The 18,314-nt window shown below is 37.1% G+C and overlaps 4 protein-coding genes across 13 annotated transcripts; 1 reads left to right on the top strand and 3 right to left on the bottom strand.

Moving 5' to 3' along the window:
• LOC18775283 (thioredoxin H9) lies at positions 150–3,366 on the bottom strand. 2 transcript variants are annotated; one of them, XM_020567179.1, is made up of 5 exons: positions 3,039–3,366; positions 2,403–2,468; positions 1,905–2,030; positions 722–844; positions 150–473 (listed from the first exon to the last, which is right to left on the bottom strand). In XM_020567179.1, the coding sequence occupies exons 2-5, from the start codon at positions 2,421–2,423 to the stop codon at positions 324–326; spliced, it is 420 nt and encodes a 139-aa protein (XP_020422768.1). In that variant the 5' UTR covers positions 2,424–2,468; positions 3,039–3,366; the 3' UTR covers positions 150–323. The 2 variants fall into 2 exon arrangements, with proteins under 2 accessions (XP_020422768.1, XP_007206126.1); XM_007206064.2 differs by having other exon boundaries at positions 2,403–2,461; positions 3,039–3,365.
• On the bottom strand, positions 5,302–7,530 carry LOC18773046 (ubiquitin-conjugating enzyme E2 28). 2 transcript variants are annotated; one of them, XM_007206029.2, is made up of 5 exons: positions 7,276–7,530; positions 7,018–7,146; positions 6,666–6,793; positions 6,455–6,559; positions 5,302–5,872 (listed from the first exon to the last, which is right to left on the bottom strand). In XM_007206029.2, the coding sequence occupies exons 2-5, from the start codon at positions 7,085–7,087 to the stop codon at positions 5,729–5,731; spliced, it is 447 nt and encodes a 148-aa protein (XP_007206091.1). In that variant the 5' UTR covers positions 7,088–7,146; positions 7,276–7,530; the 3' UTR covers positions 5,302–5,728. The 2 variants fall into 2 exon arrangements, with proteins under 2 accessions (XP_007206091.1, XP_020422236.1); XM_020566647.1 differs by having other exon boundaries at positions 7,018–7,138; positions 7,276–7,457.
• LOC18773016 lies at positions 8,926–12,914 on the top strand. 3 transcript variants are annotated; one of them, XM_020567071.1, is made up of 12 exons: positions 8,926–9,385; positions 9,581–9,622; positions 9,751–9,813; positions 9,921–9,983; positions 10,100–10,162; positions 10,314–10,376; positions 10,559–10,621; positions 10,739–10,801; positions 11,125–11,184; positions 11,457–11,594; positions 11,888–11,983; positions 12,192–12,914. In XM_020567071.1, the coding sequence occupies exons 1-12, from the start codon at positions 9,137–9,139 to the stop codon at positions 12,651–12,653; spliced, it is 1,425 nt and encodes a 474-aa protein (XP_020422660.1). In that variant the 5' UTR covers positions 8,926–9,136; the 3' UTR covers positions 12,654–12,914. The 3 variants fall into 3 exon arrangements, with proteins under 3 accessions (XP_020422660.1, XP_020422662.1, XP_020422661.1); XM_020567073.1 differs by lacking the exon at positions 10,100–10,162; XM_020567072.1 differs by lacking the exon at positions 9,921–9,983.
• Positions 13,144–17,615, bottom strand: LOC18772057 (probable inactive receptor kinase At5g58300). Of its 6 annotated transcripts, none has more exons than XM_020566828.1 (4): positions 17,361–17,615; positions 17,033–17,230; positions 14,329–15,675; positions 13,144–14,070 (listed from the first exon to the last, which is right to left on the bottom strand). In XM_020566828.1, exons 3-4 carry the CDS (start codon positions 15,599–15,601, stop codon positions 13,442–13,444), a joined length of 1,902 nt encoding a protein of 633 aa, XP_020422417.1. In that variant the 5' UTR covers positions 15,602–15,675; positions 17,033–17,230; positions 17,361–17,615; the 3' UTR covers positions 13,144–13,441. The 6 variants fall into 6 exon arrangements, with proteins under 6 accessions (XP_020422417.1, XP_020422418.1, XP_020422415.1 ...); XM_020566829.1 differs by adding an exon at positions 16,533–16,602 and having other exon boundaries at positions 17,067–17,615; XM_020566826.1 differs by adding an exon at positions 16,533–16,602 and having other exon boundaries at positions 17,033–17,615.

An 18,314-nucleotide genomic window follows, 5' to 3' on the forward strand; every position in this document is an offset into this window, starting at 1 on the left:
TACAGACAGAAAGCTCAGGTTGTGGACTTGTGGTTGCATTGCGTATACTGTCTCTTTCAGCAGAACCCTCTAGCCCTCTAACCCAACAACCGTGAGAACTTTGATATTCTTTGACACTGTAAGTGAAAGAATAGAGTGAAACTGCTGTCTGATGCAAAAGGATCTTTGGATTTTCAATCTGGAAAGATGTTCATACGATTGGTCGTATTTACAATCCAGGACCAACTTACAAAAAACAATTCCACGCCAAATATATCCATCAACTCGCAACAAATGTAAAAAGGAGACATTCAATGACCTCAAAATGACATAGAAACCCCCAGTCATTTCTGGCACGGGGCAGAATCTACTACGGAAATTATCTTCTTCTGCAACTCTGGCTTGTTGGCTCCCACTAGCTTGTCGATTTGCTGGCCATCCCGAAGGAAGAAGAAAGTGGGAGTGGCTTTGATATCCCATGAAGTACTGAAATCCTGCACCATACAAAACCAAATGTAAACCACCTGTGAATAAGACATATTTATGATAAGACATTAAACCAGCACCAATCTCCTGGAAACATCACAAATCTAGTTGGGAACCATAAGTATATTAATAAGTAATTTGATTGCCAAGCATATATGGTCAGAGGTAAGGTAAAGTCTCTGTCCCAAGAGCAGAACTTGGATGCAATAGATTAATAAACTATCACATGTCATTAACAATATCCCTAAACACATACAGTCAGTTCATCAACATCGATCACAAGGAACATTAGAGAAGTGTATTGCTCCGATAACTCGCGATATAGTGGTGCAATCATTTTGCAAGGACCACACCATGTTGCACTGAAGTTTGCAATCACCTGTTGGACATAAGAATTTCAGTTTAGATAAAGAGCTAGAAGAAAAGGCTAACAAATCATTCAAACTAAACTTGCCAACCAAGTCACAGGTAAGCTAGTATTCATGCAAACCAGCACCCAATCTAGTAAACCTATGTAATGCATGACAATAGCATGGACCTATAATGTTTAACTGGGAGCAAGTTGCAGAGAGGAGTTGTTCACTGATGCATTTATGACCACGCATTCTTAACATTGATATCTACTTGAGACAAGACTACAACATTATTTGACAGAAAATCAGCTGAATTTCTGTAACACGACCATACAAAGCAAACTAAAGTTCTTTAAGGAGGAGCCAAGATTCTATAACACCCTAAGCTGTCTTTGATTGCACCCAATTGTACTCCTGATCAGATTAAGAAGACTGCATATTAGCATTTTTCATCAGATCATGTCGCTAATTAGTGGAAGGGTCTAAATATTTAAATAAATAAAAAAGATCTCTTATTATCAAGAATCGGATTTGTTACAACTTACAGGTCATCTATTTTAATATAGAATACCCATGTATATGGATGTTCCATTGAAGAATGGAACTAATAGGTCCCCTTGGTTGCTATTTTGCTCATAATTGGTTAAAATTCTTCGCTAAGTTGAGTTCCTGGATATTGCCACACTTGGTTCTCGATATCCATTTTTACTTGCTAATCAAAGCTTAAAATTGACAGCCTGGACAAAATTCTCAACTTTTCAGTGGATTAGAGGATCTACAAAGATTTGATAACCATATTGTTCTCTCCTATTATATTTGGCTCTTAAATGTGCAGCTTTGGGTGGGATCCCATCTGAGGTCATGGGACTTGCATCGTCATTCGTGAGTCACAATCTATTTTTTTGTCACCAACCCCAAAATTCTTAATGATTACCAGATTCTATATGTAGTAACTCATTACTAATAGAAAACACTGACGTTGGTTCAGTCAAAGACTTAAAAGTACATCACAAATTTGAAAACAAAGTACCATATGCCATTCAACACAATTCATTTCTCTTGAAAGGAAAATGTGATTAAACTTACAGTTTTGCCATCCCTTTTTGCTTCTTCCATCTTTTGATCCCAACTTTCTGTGGTGGTGATGAGGTGCACATTCGCACCAGTAAACTCAGCACCACTTTGTTCAGAATCCTGTTCTTTAGTTTTACTCTACAAGTATCATGAAAGTCAACTTGTCAGATTTCTTTAACAAGGCAAAACAATAAACACTAAGTGGCATAAAAAATGCTTCACAATCATCACAAAAGCACCACAATCATTGGAAAGATCAATCATATAGTAGTAAATTTTGCTTGCTGCAATATAAATTATTAAAGGCTCAATACAGAAGGAAGAATATAGAATTTTAGTGCATGCATTATAGTTAAAGAAACTGATTTATTGCACAATGTTTATCTACTATCTTCATAAGCTTGAACAGGCGATGCAGACTTGTCCTAATCTGGCTAGGAAGATATTCTATTACTAGCAATTAATACCTGCAAAATCTCAAGTTCTTAAAAGAAAATAATAAACACTGACCTTGCTCACGCAAGCTCCCATCTTGATCACCAACACCAAACTAGTAACAGAGCAGCACCCTGAAAGCTTAAACAATCCATGAATTTCATTAGGACAAATGTAAAATACATACCATAATGCATATCGATAAAGAAGAATGTTGAGAAATAACATATGACAGATTGATTGTTGGATCTACTCAAATTACAGGTGACTTCAGCCACCCTTCTTTAAAGGGCATGCTTTCATTAATTCAATTAGTCTCTCAGTATAGACATGGACATTTTATCATTTCAACAAGCATCATCCAAGTATTGTGCTCAAAGTAAGAAAGTAAACAAACCCATGAAACTGAGTGTCAATAGAAATATCAATAGCAAGTACCAAACTTTTAACAACAAGAACCAAAATTTGGAACATTTATCAATGTAACTTCATGCCCAGAATCCCATCTTCTGAAATTTTAAGGGAACACATAGAAGACATCAATTAACAAAAAAACAGCTGTGTAAAATTACGTTCTTTCATTGATGAAACACTAAATTTGCACCTCATAAAAGAAAAAGGCAACCAATTTCATTGGCAATAAACATCTTATTATGCATTGGTTGGAAAGAATTGATAATTCACAGCAATAATAATCAACTGTCAAATTACCTTTAGAGTACAATCGAATTATTGAGCAAAATAATCCGCCATTACAAGGCGAGGATGAAGAACACAAAATGTGAATTCGAATCGAGTGCGTGCAATATGAGAACAGCGAAGATTAACCCAGAGAGAGATTTTCGAAGCTCAAACCGCGATATAAGAAAATTTGGAGAGGCAGAAGACGATGATTATTAGAAGAACCAAACCTTACAGTAAAACAGAAGATGGTTTTTTCTGTGTCTGAAATGACGTGACGGATTGGGTCATAAGTTTAACTCGTTAATTCCATTTCCAGCTCTAGACCTAAGCTTTGATTAGCCTTTTGTTTAGACCTTTAATTATGTAAATTTATTTGTATTTATTTATTCTACTTTCCATTAATATTCCACTCTTTGTAGGCCCCGAACCTTTATTCCAACTTATCTTTTCTTTCTTTTTTTGTGGTCATATTTTATCTTATCATTTTATTCTGTTACGTTGAGATCTCTTCATAAACTGTGGGGCGAGAATTATAATATTTTACTATCATAAATGAATTCTTCTATTCCTTAAAATATCCTAACAAATAATGAGATTATGCCTTGATTAATTGCACAGTTCATTCCCATATTATTTGTTAATTGCCCATAATTCCCTCTATGATCAACCTGGTCAACTCCATTGTTTGACCAAATAAAACTTTGATTAACTCCATCAAATCCCCATCATACCTTAACTACCTCTGTTGGGCTCAAAGTTACCATCACAAGCAAATACAATAATGATATTATAAGTGTAGCGTAAATAGTAAGTATTCTATCACCGGAGTTAGAGGTCTCTAATATAACAGTTAAGTCCTAACCTTATTTACTCATACATTGCCTGCGACATAATGCTATGTAAATTTTAATAAGATACATGTTTTAAATGATTAGATGAAAATGTGGAGAAGATTTGGAAGTTGGAACAGAGGTGGGGCATTGAGCTAGCTTTGCCAGCCGATTGACTGTTGTCTTTCTGTTGAAAGGCACAACCTTTACAGCTGGGGCAAGTCTCCAAGAAACCGTGTGTAGAAAAACAGGACGAGATTAATTAGGCATATCGCTTGGTCCCATAATGGAGACGGCCTAACTATTAAACTTGCTTGTAAGAATTGTAACTAATACTTAAGAGATTTTCTATTTAAATCCCGCACTTCTCTTTGTTCACCTCAATACTTAAATCATTAAGCTGTAAGTTTTATTATTGTGTAAAAAGACAAAAGAGGTCATCTAACTTAATAATTAATCCTAGTACATCTATACACACACCCCACCACTCTTCATATTAAGTTTTAGAAACCTTCTTCCATCTTCTTGTTTACAATCTCTCTCTCTCTCTCTCTCTCTCTCTCTCTCTCTCTCAACAAGACCTAAGTGTTAGAATTCCTGTTACAGTTCTTGGAGAGAGATAAAGTTGTTCTCTTTCTCTAGAAAGTATTAAATTTCGGATTTGGGATTTCATTTGTTTGTGTTTTTTTTTACTGGGAACAAAGAAAATTGTAGGGTTTAAATAGAAAATCTCTTTTAGTTCTTATTTGTTCAGTTTGTGGTGTATTTAAGGGTAGTTTGGGAAGATCGTGGGGTTTTATTAGAAATTATGAAAATTTAAATTAAAAGTTGGAGTGAACTAAGAGAAGTGTGAGATTTAAATAAAAAATCTCATAATTAATCTATTACCAAATAATAAAATCTAATATGGTCAAATTATGCTGTCCCACACATCATCTAAACATGGTTTCATGACTAGAATGAATATGTTGTGTATGGTTGGAGGAGGGCCCCTGTTGCCTCTACACCCTCCTAAGTGCTGATAATCACCCACCATTTTGAATGATTGAGTAGTTGCAACTGTTGATGTGAGTGAATTTGATAACGCATTAATGTCTTACAATTATTCATGCATTTGTGAGTAATTATCCTTACACTTGTATTCAAATTCGGTTTTTTTATTAGATTCTTCTCACGCGCTTGAGCGATTGTTCTGTCTTTACATACTTCTGCATCGATTGAAACTCAATATTTTAAAAAATACATTTTAATCTATGGTTCGAAGACGAGCTATCAAATAAACCTTAAAAATCGTTTTGTGTTTTGAAAACTTGAATCTCAAAAACTTTGTGGAACCCCTTCGATTTGTCCAATGTTTGACCACACCCGTAAGGCAGTGACAACCGTCTCCAACCTCGGCGCACATAATAGTGTATTTTCCTCCCCTTGTAAACCAATTCTCAATAGAACAATATACAAGATGAAGCAAACGGCAAATTTAATTAATAAATGATGGTTGTATTACAATATCAATTTATTGATGAAGAGGGAACAACAAACCAAACAGTTCATCGGAATCTATATTTCTTAATCTTTTCAGATACAATAAGAAATGGCAGAAACAAAAACAACACCGATTCCTCAGTTGATAGAATTACACTTCAAAAACTACATTGAAAAGTCTGTCTAGAAAGCTGGAAGGAACAACACCAAACAATAATTAAGGTCCTGGTAAAACCAGAATTACATCCCGTTCAAACCTTTTCATTTTTGTGATATAACTAAACAGGAGAAGAACAAAGATTTATTCTTCCCAAATTAAGCCATCCCCCAACCTGTCCCTCCCCTTCTTCCCCCTCCCCCCCAAAAGACCCCCAAAATACAAACTCTAAATCTGGAAAAACATCTTCATCCCATTGCATACTTCTGAGTCCAGCTACGTGCAGTGGATTCATACTTGGCTCGATCGGTTTTATACATGTGGGCAATCTCCGGCACAAGAGGGTCATCAGGATTAGGGTCAGTCAACAGTGAGCAAATTGAGAGCAATACCTGATTTTACATGAAAAATGGGGTTAGTAAATACAATTCCAACCATAAGATAACCTTCATAGAAAAGAAACAGATCCCATTTCTTTTCTTTTTTTAACCTCTAAGTTTCAGTGTCACTTTTAAGTTATCATAAATAAAGGTATGGCTGTAACCAAAAGTATGAACTGGGAAAGCATATAGTCGTCAATCATCTTATGCAACATCTTCAAAGTAACGTCGTCAACTCTTTATAGAAAGAATGGGCAAAATATTGAACGGCTTTTAGCAATAAGCAAGTCAGAGGGAAACAAAGACACGTATATGTTGCTCTTCTTCTGACACGATAAATGTTGGAAATAGATATAACTGCAGTCACTTGCTTGTGCTTGTCTGGTAGTATATGCAAGAATTTCAAATCCAGACAGATGATTTACAGAAAGCACAGACAAGCATCTGTCCTTTTGAGACTTCTTCTATATCTATCTATATATCCATCTATATATGCATCAAGGCAGCAGATATACGAGTTCCAGATCAAATGAGAATACAAAGACAAAACACTGTTATGCAGGATAAATTGAGTGGTCCGAAAAAAAGCCAAACCTTAGAGATAGTTAGTGCTGGGCTCCATTGTTCTTTAAGGATATCAAGACAAATGCTTCCATTGCTGTTGATATTTGGGTGGAAGACCTTAGTCCTAAATGCAACCTGAAAACATGAAATTACCGTTAGTATCCTTCTTCAACAAACAATCGCCACACACACCGACACAACAAAGCAGGACCAAACGTTGCACATAAGATGTATGAATTACCTTAGGGGGCTTGAAAGGATAATCAGGAGGAAAATGAATGGTGACTAGGAATACACCTCCTGCATATGGGCTATCAGGGGGTCCCATAATCGTAGCTTGCCAGTGAAACATGTCCTCAGCCACAGGACCTAAATCAAATTAACACATAATTTATTTAAATATCCACTTGGGTACTTATATAACCGGTAATTACATTAATCATTCAACAAATCAATGAAATCAACATGCGCCGGCAACCACATCTCTACAAAATCTGTCAATTTATCATATGAAATTAAAAAAAGTTTTGAACTTTGAGTGTAAGATCATGAAAAAAATACTAAATTACAAATTTTGAAATTGAAAAAAGTACCGGCGCTGCAAGAAGTTGGAGGATCTTTCTGCAAATCCTTAAGCTCTTTCAAGATGCGTTTGGAGGCCATGATGAAATTGAATTGATTACAGTCTAAAATTCACTTCTCACAACCCAGGACCTGCAAAGCTGCATCAAACAGCAGTTTCAGATTCAATCAGAACAATTTCTATAAACACATAACCAAAATCAAAACAATTTCTCAATTTTGAAAACAAATTATCGTCAAACCAAAACAACTTTCCATCTATGAAATACCTGAGATCGGACTGAAATAGCGGTAGCAGAGGGAAACGGGTTTGAAGAAGATCCGGAGCCGCCTCCCAAAGCTCCGCTACCAACAATACGATCTTCGACCCCCTGATCTTTCTACACAAAAACTCGGAGAGACTTTGGGGCTTTCCTTTTCCACCGGTTTTATACACGCCCCCGTTTTCACCGTCTCTCGCACTCTGTTTTCTTTTCCCTTCTTATCCGTTACTTTTTTTCTTTCCGTTTTTATATTTGGGCCGTTATTTACGGCGGCTTTCTAATTTTAAACATTTAAATTTGGTGTGAAATTTGGTGGTCCAAGTCGGCGGGTTTGGACTCCGACTTTCCTAATTTGAATCCAACGATTAATTGGATAATTTCAGCTCACCCCATTCAACTCCTAGCCCTCTTTGTATGGGGTGCCCTCATCTACCCACTTTAACCAAACCAATAAATACATAAATAATTGAATTAAATTCAAGATGTTTAAAATGATTGAATTGAGCTCTAATGACCAATGTATATAGAGTTCAACAGGAAGCACAAAAATTATAGTTGTAAATCATACTTATTATCTAAGTTGAATAATGTTCAATGTATAAATGCTGACGCTCTTACATATGAATCACACTACTAGTTGATATATATTGTAAGCTTTAAGTCGGAAATTGTAACTTGGCTATGTTGAGTGAGGATGGATACCTCCTTAAAACACTAATCATGTGACTCATGCAGGATGATCGATAGGTATGCTAACGGTAATACTAGAAAGTTGGGTCATGAGGTCACTACACCACCATCTCTTGTGGGAGTTCTGGTTTATGATGAGCTTCCTTGCTAATTGGCGGCAAATGACATCTCTAAATGTTTTACACTTAACGGGAATTGAGCTCCTCACTATGCTCATTTGAAGGTGTTAACCTTGTTCTATTCATGTATTTCTAGTGAATAAACGCTTAATCTTTTACTCGCTTACTGCATTTGAGCCTAATGAAAACTACTTTTGACAACAACAAAAAAGAGTTGGAAATTGCAACTAATTTTAATTACAAGTGAACACTTATTTTGATTAGGTTACTATTTTGTCAAACCAAGTCTAAACATTTCTTCTTATAACCCCTTTTTATTCTAATCCTCTTGTTTGCCACACATCATAATCATCTCTTTTTTGTTTAAATCACATTAATTAAGGATATGTTAATTGAATTTCTCCTCAAAGTGGGCAGTCGGGTTGCTTATAAAAAGAGCACAAAAAAAAGGTAATTTCTCCTCAAATCAAATCCAATATTCCAATCGAAAATGGAAGAGGAATATGCGTTTTGATTTGATAGCATTTGCCTTCTCGACGGGGCCGGGTCGCTAGTCACGTGGCTCCCACATGCGTTGTGCGTTTGGTGTTCCCAAGTCAACGTGAAAGTTGCGGTAGCGTCCGTTTCCCGCAAATGGTAACGCCGTAAGTCCGTAACGCACTGACTTCCTTCCGTCACTGCCTTTAACGAGAAAGTTAGAAGCTACAGTACGACCGACCACATTCCAGGACGATCAAGCAACCAATCAAATACGGCCAAGTCACCACGTCAATAATCTGCTGCTTCCCACTGCATCAACATCCAAATAGACTCGTATCGTATCCATGAGTTATTACAGTGATAGAAAATAAATAAAAACGCGAAAAACGCACTATAAATTAGAAACGAAAGGAGAAAACCCTTCCCGGCAAATCCCACAAACGAAATTCAATTGATAAATTTCAGTAGAGGAAAACGCCAACAGCAAGAAATCAGATCCGGACTCGGGTCTGCCCGTGCGGTCTGGATTTCATTCTGTGGCGGGAGAGCAAGAGGCTGAGCATTTTGTGAGCCTGAAAATGGAGGACGATAAGAAGAAGAAAAAGAAGAACAAGAAGAAGAAGAACAAGCAGGTTGAGACCACCGACAACGTTCCGGTTTCCGGTAATGACCAAGTTTCGAAGGACGCCGCAGACGACGGTCGTTTAGACGATGTCCCGGTTACGGGTAACGGCCAAGTTCCAGAGGCCGTCGCCGATGTTTGTTCAGATGCTATGCAAGACGAAGATGCGAATGGGAATAGGCATGAGAGCAATGGCACGGAATGTGTAAGTTTGATTTTGATTAATTTTGTATTTAGTATTAATTTGTTGGTGTTTATCTCTAAGCATTCGAATTTGAATTGGATCGATCAACAGCTGATAGTAAAAAGAGATGTACATTGTATTGTGTGCATTTATGTGGTGATTTTCAAGGATTTTGAAATTTATGCTTTTCTTTTTTTTTGAAATTTTGTTGTGCAGTCGTTAGCTGAATCTGAGAAACAACATTGGCTCCAAAGAGAGGTAAGCGTGGATATGGCAAACACACAAGATAATTTCTCTCCAATTGTATCACACACCTTTGTTTTTGTTGTCAGTTTTGATATGCAAATGCATCCTGAGCAGTGCACAAAATAATCATAATTTTACAGGCTACCTTAGAAGAAACAATCAAACAATTACAAAAGGAGACGGACTTGCACATACAGAAAGAGGTAATATAATGTGAATTTCAACTGTGAGAATAGTGGAACAAAGATTAGGGCATGTTTATTGTATTTGGCTGGGTTTCAAATTTTTTATGGCATTTAATTTTTTTCAGGCTACCTTAGAGGATGCTATTAAACAGTTACGAAATGAAAATGATTCACATATACAGAAAGAGGTACTATATCTTGATCTGAATTTATGAAGTTGTACTTAGAAAGAGCCAATGACCTTTTTTCTTATCTGGTATGCTTTTTCTACCTTTCCTATTGATTTTGTATATTTCTTCTTCAGGCTACCTTAGAAGATTTCATAAAACAATTGCGGCATGAAAATGATTCACATATACAGAAAGAGGTAATATTATCTGAATTTAGCTGAGACAATGAGCTGACGAAGAGTTAATGCACTTCTAGTTAGTACCGTGTTCTATCACATTTCATATTACAATTGTATCCTTGTTCTGCATATGTTTTTAGGATTGTCTCCCTAACCATATGATTTACAGGCCGACCAACAGAAGGAAATTGTACAATTACAGAGTGAAAAAGATTCTTGGCTTCAAAAAGAGGTGATTTAAGTTGCATCATAGGGCTATTTTGAATTTTGTTCATATTTCAATTCAAGGGGTCCTTTAAGTTTTTTCGTTACCAGCATGCGTATAATCATGCTCTCTTTAGTTTTTTATGCAACATTATATTAAACAAAACTGCAAACAAGAGGAATTGGTTTCTAATGCTGTGTTTGTTGTAGGTTGGATTAGAGGAGAAAATTGGTCGATTAGTAGATGAAAAGGCTACTTTGGATTCAAAAGAGGTTAGCGTCTCCTCCCTTTATCAGAACCCTACAACCAATAATCATTTTGACTTCGCTTCTTCTTCTTTCTCTTTTTCATTGGTTCAACTTTTGAACTTACTGTACATTGTTTCACAGTCAAGCTTACAGGAAAAGATTAAACATCTAGAGAGAGATAGAGATACCTGGATTCTAAAGGAGGTAATCGCTATTCTAATTACTCTGAATCGTAATTGCAGATGAAAAATCATTTGGCCGCTTAATGAGCTTAAAACTTTTACACTAAATTTGTTGTTATTGCACCTGGAAAATAGTTAGAATTTAGTTATGTCTGTAATAGGAAACAAATAATTTGAAGAAAAAAAAAACATGAGTCCATCAACTGTAACACTCTTTCGTTACTGAATCTTTCTTAATTGGGATTTCAGAAAGCTCTCTCTTACACTTTATAATCCATATGTATATTTGCCCTTCATTATTTTATGTCAGAGACTTATTTGTCTTTAAACATGTGTTTCTTACAGGATTCGTTTAAAGAAATGGTAGCAATTCTGAATGATGATGTTGCTAAGTTACGAGCACAGGTATGTAGCTCAGTTGACTTAAGTAACCTACTTGATGGATTCAATTTAAATTGATTAGTTGATTTACAAGGTCTCTACATGGCAAACCTAATTTGTTGAGTAGAGAGGAGTTTGACTATTGCTTTTTCTTACCTTAGATTTTATAAGATAGGTAGGAATTTAGTCAGTTTGTTTTCCTTAATGCATGCACATCCTAATTTATGGTCACAAGCAGTTCAAAGAAAATCTTTGTATTTTCTTCTGATATGGAAATTAAAACCAAAGCTGGGCAGGTGTTGGAATTGGAGCAATCCAGGGATAATGTTGTCCAAGTAAATCAACAGCTGATGGAAAACTCCTCTAGTCTGCAGTTGCAAATTAAGAATCTTGAGAGTGTCTCCTCTACTCCCTCATCAGACGAACTTCCAAAGGTAGGCTTCCTATTTGCTTACCTGATCAAATTTTATAGGCAGCTTTATGCATGATTAGGACTAATAGGTTTGTGCGGGCTGTTTTCTGTTCCCAAAAAAAAAAAAAAAAAATCTTGTGATGGCATTTGGAAATTTTATTTAAATACTATGAGCGATAGACCTATCAGTTTTGCAGGAGAAAATTTAAAATGTTTTCAATTTTGTAAATCTGACAAAGGTCTCTTTTCTGTTGGTGATTCTATGACACATTACTTGTCAATGGAAAATAAATATCTGACTCTCTGTTAATGTAGCATGCTTTGGAACGTGAGGATTTGAACTCTCAGGTTGAAGCAGCATGTGCACTGGTTGAGAAACTAATGGCAGAAAATGCAGAGCTTGTTGAAAAGGTGAATGGCTGCTTTCCTCCATGGTTTCTAAGGAGTAATGTGTACTACTGTACTGTCAATAAATGCCAATGTCTTCGAGCATATCTTTCATACAGTCTTATTATATATTTAGACTTGTGTAATTAGGTTTGACCTGTTACTAATACTAAGATTTTGATGGACTGACTAGTTCTCTGACATTTCTTTTATTCCCTATGATGTTTTCTAGGTGAATGAGTTGCATCTTGAACTTGACCGGCGGAGTGCAACAGTTGAGCTCACTTCAACAAAAACATCTAATATAACAATTGCCCCTCCTGAAACTGCCAGTGTCATCGATCCCATGTCCAGATCCAATGAGGATATGTCTACATCAGACCAGAAGCTTGATTCCCCAGAAGTTGCTGCAATCAAACAGGAGATGCATAGTAATGGTAGCGAGGATTCTCAGCATGTTGCTTTTGTTCCAGAATTGCCAATATATGATGAAATTAGTGAAATAGTGCAAATTCCGTTGGAGGAGAATGAAGTCCGGAATCTAGAGTTGTCAGTTGAGACTGATAAAAATGCTGCTGTGCCGCTTATAGATGCTCCCCTTATTGGTGCGCCTTTCCGGTTAATGTCATTTGTCGCTAGATATGTGAGCGGTGCTGATTTGGTTAACCAAGCTCCTACCAACTCTAGTCATTAGCTGTCTACATACATTGACATGAGCACAGGCATAACTTACCGAGATTTTTGTTGAAGTAAGAATTACTATTCTTTTAGAGATCAAAGGCAGGCCTTTATCTTGGCCATTTACATTGTTAAAGTATCAGAAAAATGTAAGTTTTGTTGAAGAAAAACCTGTAAGCTATGTGATTTCACTTCTTGGCTCCCTCTTTACGGATGTTTTTCTGAGCAGGTTTCTAGGTTTTTTGGCAATCGAATTCTCATATGCCATTTTGGGGAATTTCATTTGTTTAGTTGCAACTTCTCATTCCACCCAAAGTGGGAGCTTTGGACAAGATTGATCTTTGATCCAAGTGGCATATAATTAGTATGAATTATTAGGGTTTAATGGGTTTTTTTTACTTCTAATGAGAGTTGAAATTCGATGACCCACGTGGCAGATGATTAGTATGGACTAGGGTTTATTGGATTATTTATTTATTTATAATCCAGACTAGGGCTAAATGGGTTGAATACGGACAAACAAAACAATCAGAAACATCACTTGAACAATTTTCAGTACATGCAATTGTGTTTACAAAAATTACATCATGCGAGTTCTAAAGGATCAAAGCATCCAAAAATGCTAATGAGATCACTCAATCCATTGGAGCCATAATTGTTTGGAAACTTCTTTGTCATACTAATCGGAGGGAGAGGGAAGAGGTGGCTAAGCTTTTACAGTAGTACTAGGACCTGACAAAGAATCACACAATTGCGAATATACGGCAGAGGTTTAATAATATTGACAGGGGCAAGGCCATGCCCTCATGGGGTCTGAGCATTTGAGTCCTTAGACCTGTTGTCCTCGGATGATGGTCGGTTATCAGAATCTGGTGGCCGGATTTCCTCGATCATCCTAACCACTTCTTCCATAGTAGGTCTCATGTCTGGCACCCTTGCCACGCACGCCATTGCTATTTGAAGCATTTGTACCAGCTCTTCTTCAATATTTTGATACCTCATTAGCTCTACATCAAACACCTCAGCTGTCCACTCCTCTCGAACAACAGATTGAACCCACCTTGGAAGATCAACAACATCATCACGTCCTGGTGATTGTACTGGTGCTTTGCCTGTCAGCATCTCAAGGAGCAGAACACCAAAACTATAAACGTCGGATTTTTGAAAGGACTTCTTAGTTTCAATCACCTCGGGAGCTCGGTAGCCCACACTTCTGGAAGGTATAGTTGCGAAGTTCATGAGAGGAGCTAGGCCAAAATCTGAGATACTGCCATTGAGGTCCTGGGTGAGGAGGACATTGGAGGACTTGATGTTGCCATGGGTGAATTTCCCTCCACTGGCAGAGTGGATATGGGCAAGCCCCTTAGCACATCCAAGGGAAATCTTTAACCTGGTTTCCCAGTCTGGTGGATTCTGTCCAGTTTCCCTGTTTCCTGTAGAATAGGACACAAAGGGAGAGAAATCAGTTCTGAGGGGAAAATTCATATGTTTAGTCTGTGATGTATTCTTATTACAATATTGAGCACCATTGAGGAATACTTCGTCAGTTAAAAGAAGTAGACTCCCTAGTCTAAATGCAAAAACTTTACAATATTCTTTGTTACTAATGGCAATGAGGAGATTATAGAAGTGCAGTTAGGAAATGAGTAACATAGTAGAATGAGAAAGAACAAGATGAAAATAATCAATACCATGCAATAATGCTGAGAAGCTGCCAGCTGAAATGTAGTCATAAACCAGGAGTTTCTCATCTTTGGAGTAGTAATAAGCACGAAGAGGAACAACATTTGAGTGCTGACTAATCCTCCCCGCATTCTCCATTTGCTGTTCGAACTCCCTTTTTCCCACCACCACTTCTTTCATCCTTTTCACAACCACTGTGGTTCCCTCCTCCAAGATGGCCTTATAAGTAGTCCCATAGCTTCCCTTTCCTAGAACTTCAGCCGAAGCTCTTAGTAAATCCTCAAGATCAAAATTGTAAGAACAGCCTTCGAAGAAAACCAGCTTATTTTTCTCAGCCTCTTGCACCCCACTTCCAAAGTCCTCCTTTGGCTGCTCAATCCTTCCGCCTTTTGTTTTCACTACAGCACTGCCTTCACTGTCTTTTTTCTTCAAACAGCACAGCACTAACACCAGAACTGAGAGAAACAACACTGCAAAACCACCAATTGCAATGGCAATGATAGCCCACATACTAAGTTTCCTCTTTGATCCATTTTCTGGTTTCAAGGGGGCTATTGGCCCTGGTGGTGGAAGACTGGGGGATGGTGAAGGTGAGGGAGTGATCAAAGAACAGTGGTTCAGTGGTGGTCCACATAACATCAAGTTTCCTTCAAAGGAAGAAGTAGGGAATTTTTGGAGGGTAGGAGGAATTGAACCATTAAGGTGGTTGTAGCTCAAATTCAAATGCAAAAGCCTTGGAATGTTGATATCAGGAATAGATCCAGTGAGGAAATTGTTCTGGAGGTTCAGTCCAGTGAGACGTGTTAAATTTTGGATTGTGGCTGGAATGTTGCCGGTGAAGGAGTTGAAAGACAAATCAAGCAAGGTGAGATTGGGAGACAGAGAAGAGGGAATATTACCTGTAAAATTATTGTTTTGAAGGTATATGTAGTGTAAGGAAGGAAGGGAGAAAATATCAGAGGGAAGATTCCCACTGAGGCGGTTAGACCGAAGGCTAAGGACAATGAGGGCATCCAGCTTGCCAAGAGTGTTTGCTGGAATTGGACCATACAGTCCAACACCTGGGAGTCTGACAGCAAGCACACGGGTGCCATCCAAAGTACAAGTGATGCCAACCCAAGAACTGCAGACTGCGTTAGCAGGATCCCAGTTAACTTTTCGACCATGAGGAACAACAGAAATAAAGCCAAGAAGGGCTTGTTTGTCTGAATTGAGGTCAGCTATAGTTCGGCGAAGGGAAAGGAGAAGAATTACTGTTGTACAAAACAAATGTGGCTTCATCTAGTATTGTTTGTTGAGAAATCCGTTAAGGAGTCAAGACTATGAGAGTGATCTCAGCAATCTTTCTTCTTCCCCTGCAAAAACAACAAAGGTTTCAGAATAGGCACTTAACCATTTCTAGTTTCTAGAGCCTAAAACTGGTGAAAAGTTAGGGCTGAACATGTAGGGAAAATGGAGAGTATTCTCTTTATAAAAAAATTAAAAAAAAATCCAGGAATCAATTTTCACATCTTCCTTCTTATCAGTAGGAGCATATAGGACATGGAAAAGGCACAATTTGTTTATACAAAGTTGACATTGGGAAGGCCACATTTTTGCCCTACCATGCCTTGGAATCTTTGTGCAAAATGTGTAAGTTCAAGACTTGCAAAGCATCAAGAAAGACAAAGTTATCAGAAAGAAATTTAACAAAAGAACAGGAAAAAAGAAAAGAAAAGCAAAAGCAAAATTCTTTTTCGCTAAAGAGAAAGCAAAAGCCTTAAAGCATATCATACAAAATGCTGAAAGAATCCCCTTTCAGCTTTTATAATTTTTCCTTAATGGCATGTAGGAGTTCGATCACTAGTTCTTGATGTGAAGTAAATAAATGAAACGCATAGATAGTGACCCAGGACATACAAAAGAAACCGTGCACAGGTCTAATTAAACTAATGCCATAACAATGAGACAAAAAGTTTCATATGCAGAAACACAGACAAACAAAACACTGCTCGAACTTTCATTAAAAGAATTAAAAGACAAACGCCAATTTTGATGGTCCAAAGAGCAAGTCAAGCCTAGTTCATAAGGTAATTGCCATAAATACTGAGATTTTTTAGACAAATGAGAATTCGGCTTCTTAATCTCTCTTTTTTTTTCCAGTCTGGTACAAATTTGACAGAACATTTAGAAAATTTTAGAAAATAAAAAAATAAAAAAAGGAAAAAGATACTGGTAGTTAAGCTTGCCCATTCAGATTCACAATGCGTGCCGCAAAAATTCATCCAAGTCATTGCTTCAGCCTATATGAATGAATGAATCAGGATCCAGAAATTAGCAGGAAAACAGAGTGAAATACACGAAATTAGAAATGTAAGGCTTATTTGAGAATACAAGAGGTAGTTAACTGAAGTTAAAGCAAATTTCTTCCATGTTCAAATCATTCTGGAAGTCCTAATTTTTCCCTAAATTTTCTCAGCAACCAAACAGAAAGAATTGCAAGCTGAAACTAGTAAATCTGTGGAACTCTCTTCTGGCCGAAGCTCCCAACGGTCCTATGTTTCATATATACAAAATAGAAACTTGTGAAAACCTAAAGACTGGGTTCTAAATGTCCTCGATTCCAAACCCCAAACTTTAGCAGAATAATAGCAAATTAACCACTAAATTCCCCAAATTTTGAAAAAGAAAAATGTACGTTAAGTAACAATGCTAAGAAAAAGAGAAATGCACCTGAAAAATTGAAGAAAGAGTAGAGAAGACGGACCATTGGAGCTGCAGAAACGGTCAATCTGAAACCGAAGTTCAAAGACAGCTCGAAATGCGGAAGCTTTGAGCTTGAGCAGAATGAGAGTGAGAGTGAGTAAATGAGTGTGTTTAATGCCTTATTAGCTGAACGAGCTTTAACGGCATTTCTTCATGAACACGCAGCTAAAAAGATTAAAAGATTAAAAAGCAGAAGGTGGGTTCTAATTCTAAGATTCGCCAGCAACGCAGAGATTAACGTTCATCTTAGAGGAGAGAGAGAGAGAAAGAGAGAGAAGAGAAAGAGGGAGCTCACTGCTGCAACTTGATGCTTGTTCGTGAAGCTAAAGGAGTTTTCTGTAAACGCAGATCTCGATGCCTCCTTTATATTCCGAAACTATGTTTTTTCCATTGCTTTGCTTGATTTTGTAGGAGCATGAATGAACCAACAAAACAGCCTGCCTGCCTCTTTCTCTCTCTTTAGAGCTTTGAGCTGGAATTTAGACTAATTAGACACCAGTCTGGAAATCTAGGCCTCAAACGGTCACCCCAACTTATATTTTCTCATTTTGCATTATTTGGTTTTACCCTTTATTACTTGGGTTTCAGTCAGAGTTATTGCTTGTGTGTGTATTTATTTATTGAGGTACTACCGCTAGTTCTTTGCAAGCTCGGATAGTTGACCGTTGATGTATTTTGAGGTTTTAAGGATTCGTTTGGGACTGTTTTTTTATGAAATACTTTTGCTTATAAGTACTTTTAATAAAAATGCTTTTATTATAAAAATTTAGAATTTTCATAAAAAATTAAAGTGCTTTGTGGAAAAGCACTTGGGAGTGCTTCCTGAAGAAGCACATAGCAGGTGCTTCTTTAGGAGGAGCTTCTATGACCCAGAAGCGCTTCTAAATTTTTCTGCCAAACGCTGTCAGAAGCGCTTTTAGTTATCAGAAAGTGTTTTTGGCCCTTCCAGAAGGGCTTCCAAACAGGCCCTAAGTAATGGTGTGTTTATTAGTCAGAAATTGGAATTCTCATCAAGAATTGAATTCCACCTAAGAAGATTTCTTGCATTGACTTCGCATCAAGAAATTAAAAAAATAAGTGAGACCCATACAACTCTAGAACCAGAGAATGAGGGGATAGAGAGGGCGGTGGATAGTAAAATATACTTTGAAATATGACTATTTTTACTATGACAAAATCCACAATTCACGTTACCCTCTTTATCATAAAAACCAAAATGAAAAGCGACCTATTGTATTTTTGACTGAAT

Source organism: Prunus persica, chromosome G6, assembly GCF_000346465.2.
Source record: "Prunus persica cultivar Lovell chromosome G6, Prunus_persica_NCBIv2, whole genome shotgun sequence".
Classification (NCBI taxonomy): domain Eukaryota; kingdom Viridiplantae; phylum Streptophyta; class Magnoliopsida; order Rosales; family Rosaceae; genus Prunus; species Prunus persica.

Coding starts and splice junctions, on each gene's coding strand:
- LOC18775283 (XM_020567179.1), bottom strand. CDS start 2,423: ATGGGAGCTTGCGTGAGCAAG. Junction 2,031..2,402: donor TGGGAGCTTGCGTGAGCAAG/GTCAGTGTTTAT, acceptor TGATACTTGTAG/AGTAAAACTAAAGAACAGGA. Junction 845..1,904: donor CAAAAAGGGATGGCAAAACT/GTAAGTTTAATC, acceptor TATGTCCAACAG/GTGATTGCAAACTTCAGTGC.
- LOC18773046 (XM_007206029.2), bottom strand. CDS start 7,087: ATGGCCTCCAAACGCATCTTGAAAGAGCTTAAGGATTTGCAGAAAGAT. Junction 6,560..6,665: donor ATCCTTTCAAGCCCCCTAAG/GTAATTCATACA, acceptor TCATGTTTTCAG/GTTGCATTTAGGACTAAGGT. Junction 5,873..6,454: donor CAGCACTAACTATCTCTAAG/GTTTGGCTTTTT, acceptor ATGTAAAATCAG/GTATTGCTCTCAATTTGCTC.
- LOC18773016 (XM_020567071.1), top strand. CDS start 9,137: ATGGAGGACGATAAGAAGAAGAAAAAGAAGAACAAGAAGAAGAAGAAC. Junction 9,623..9,750: donor AACATTGGCTCCAAAGAGAG/GTAAGCGTGGAT, acceptor ATAATTTTACAG/GCTACCTTAGAAGAAACAAT. Junction 11,185..11,456: donor TTGCTAAGTTACGAGCACAG/GTATGTAGCTCA, acceptor AAAGCTGGGCAG/GTGTTGGAATTGGAGCAATC.
- LOC18772057 (XM_020566830.1), bottom strand. CDS start 15,601: ATGAAGCCACATTTGTTTTGTACAACAGTAATTCTTCTCCTTTCCCTT. Junction 14,071..14,328: donor CTTCTCAGCATTATTGCATG/GTATTGATTATT, acceptor CCTATTCTACAG/GAAACAGGGAAACTGGACAG.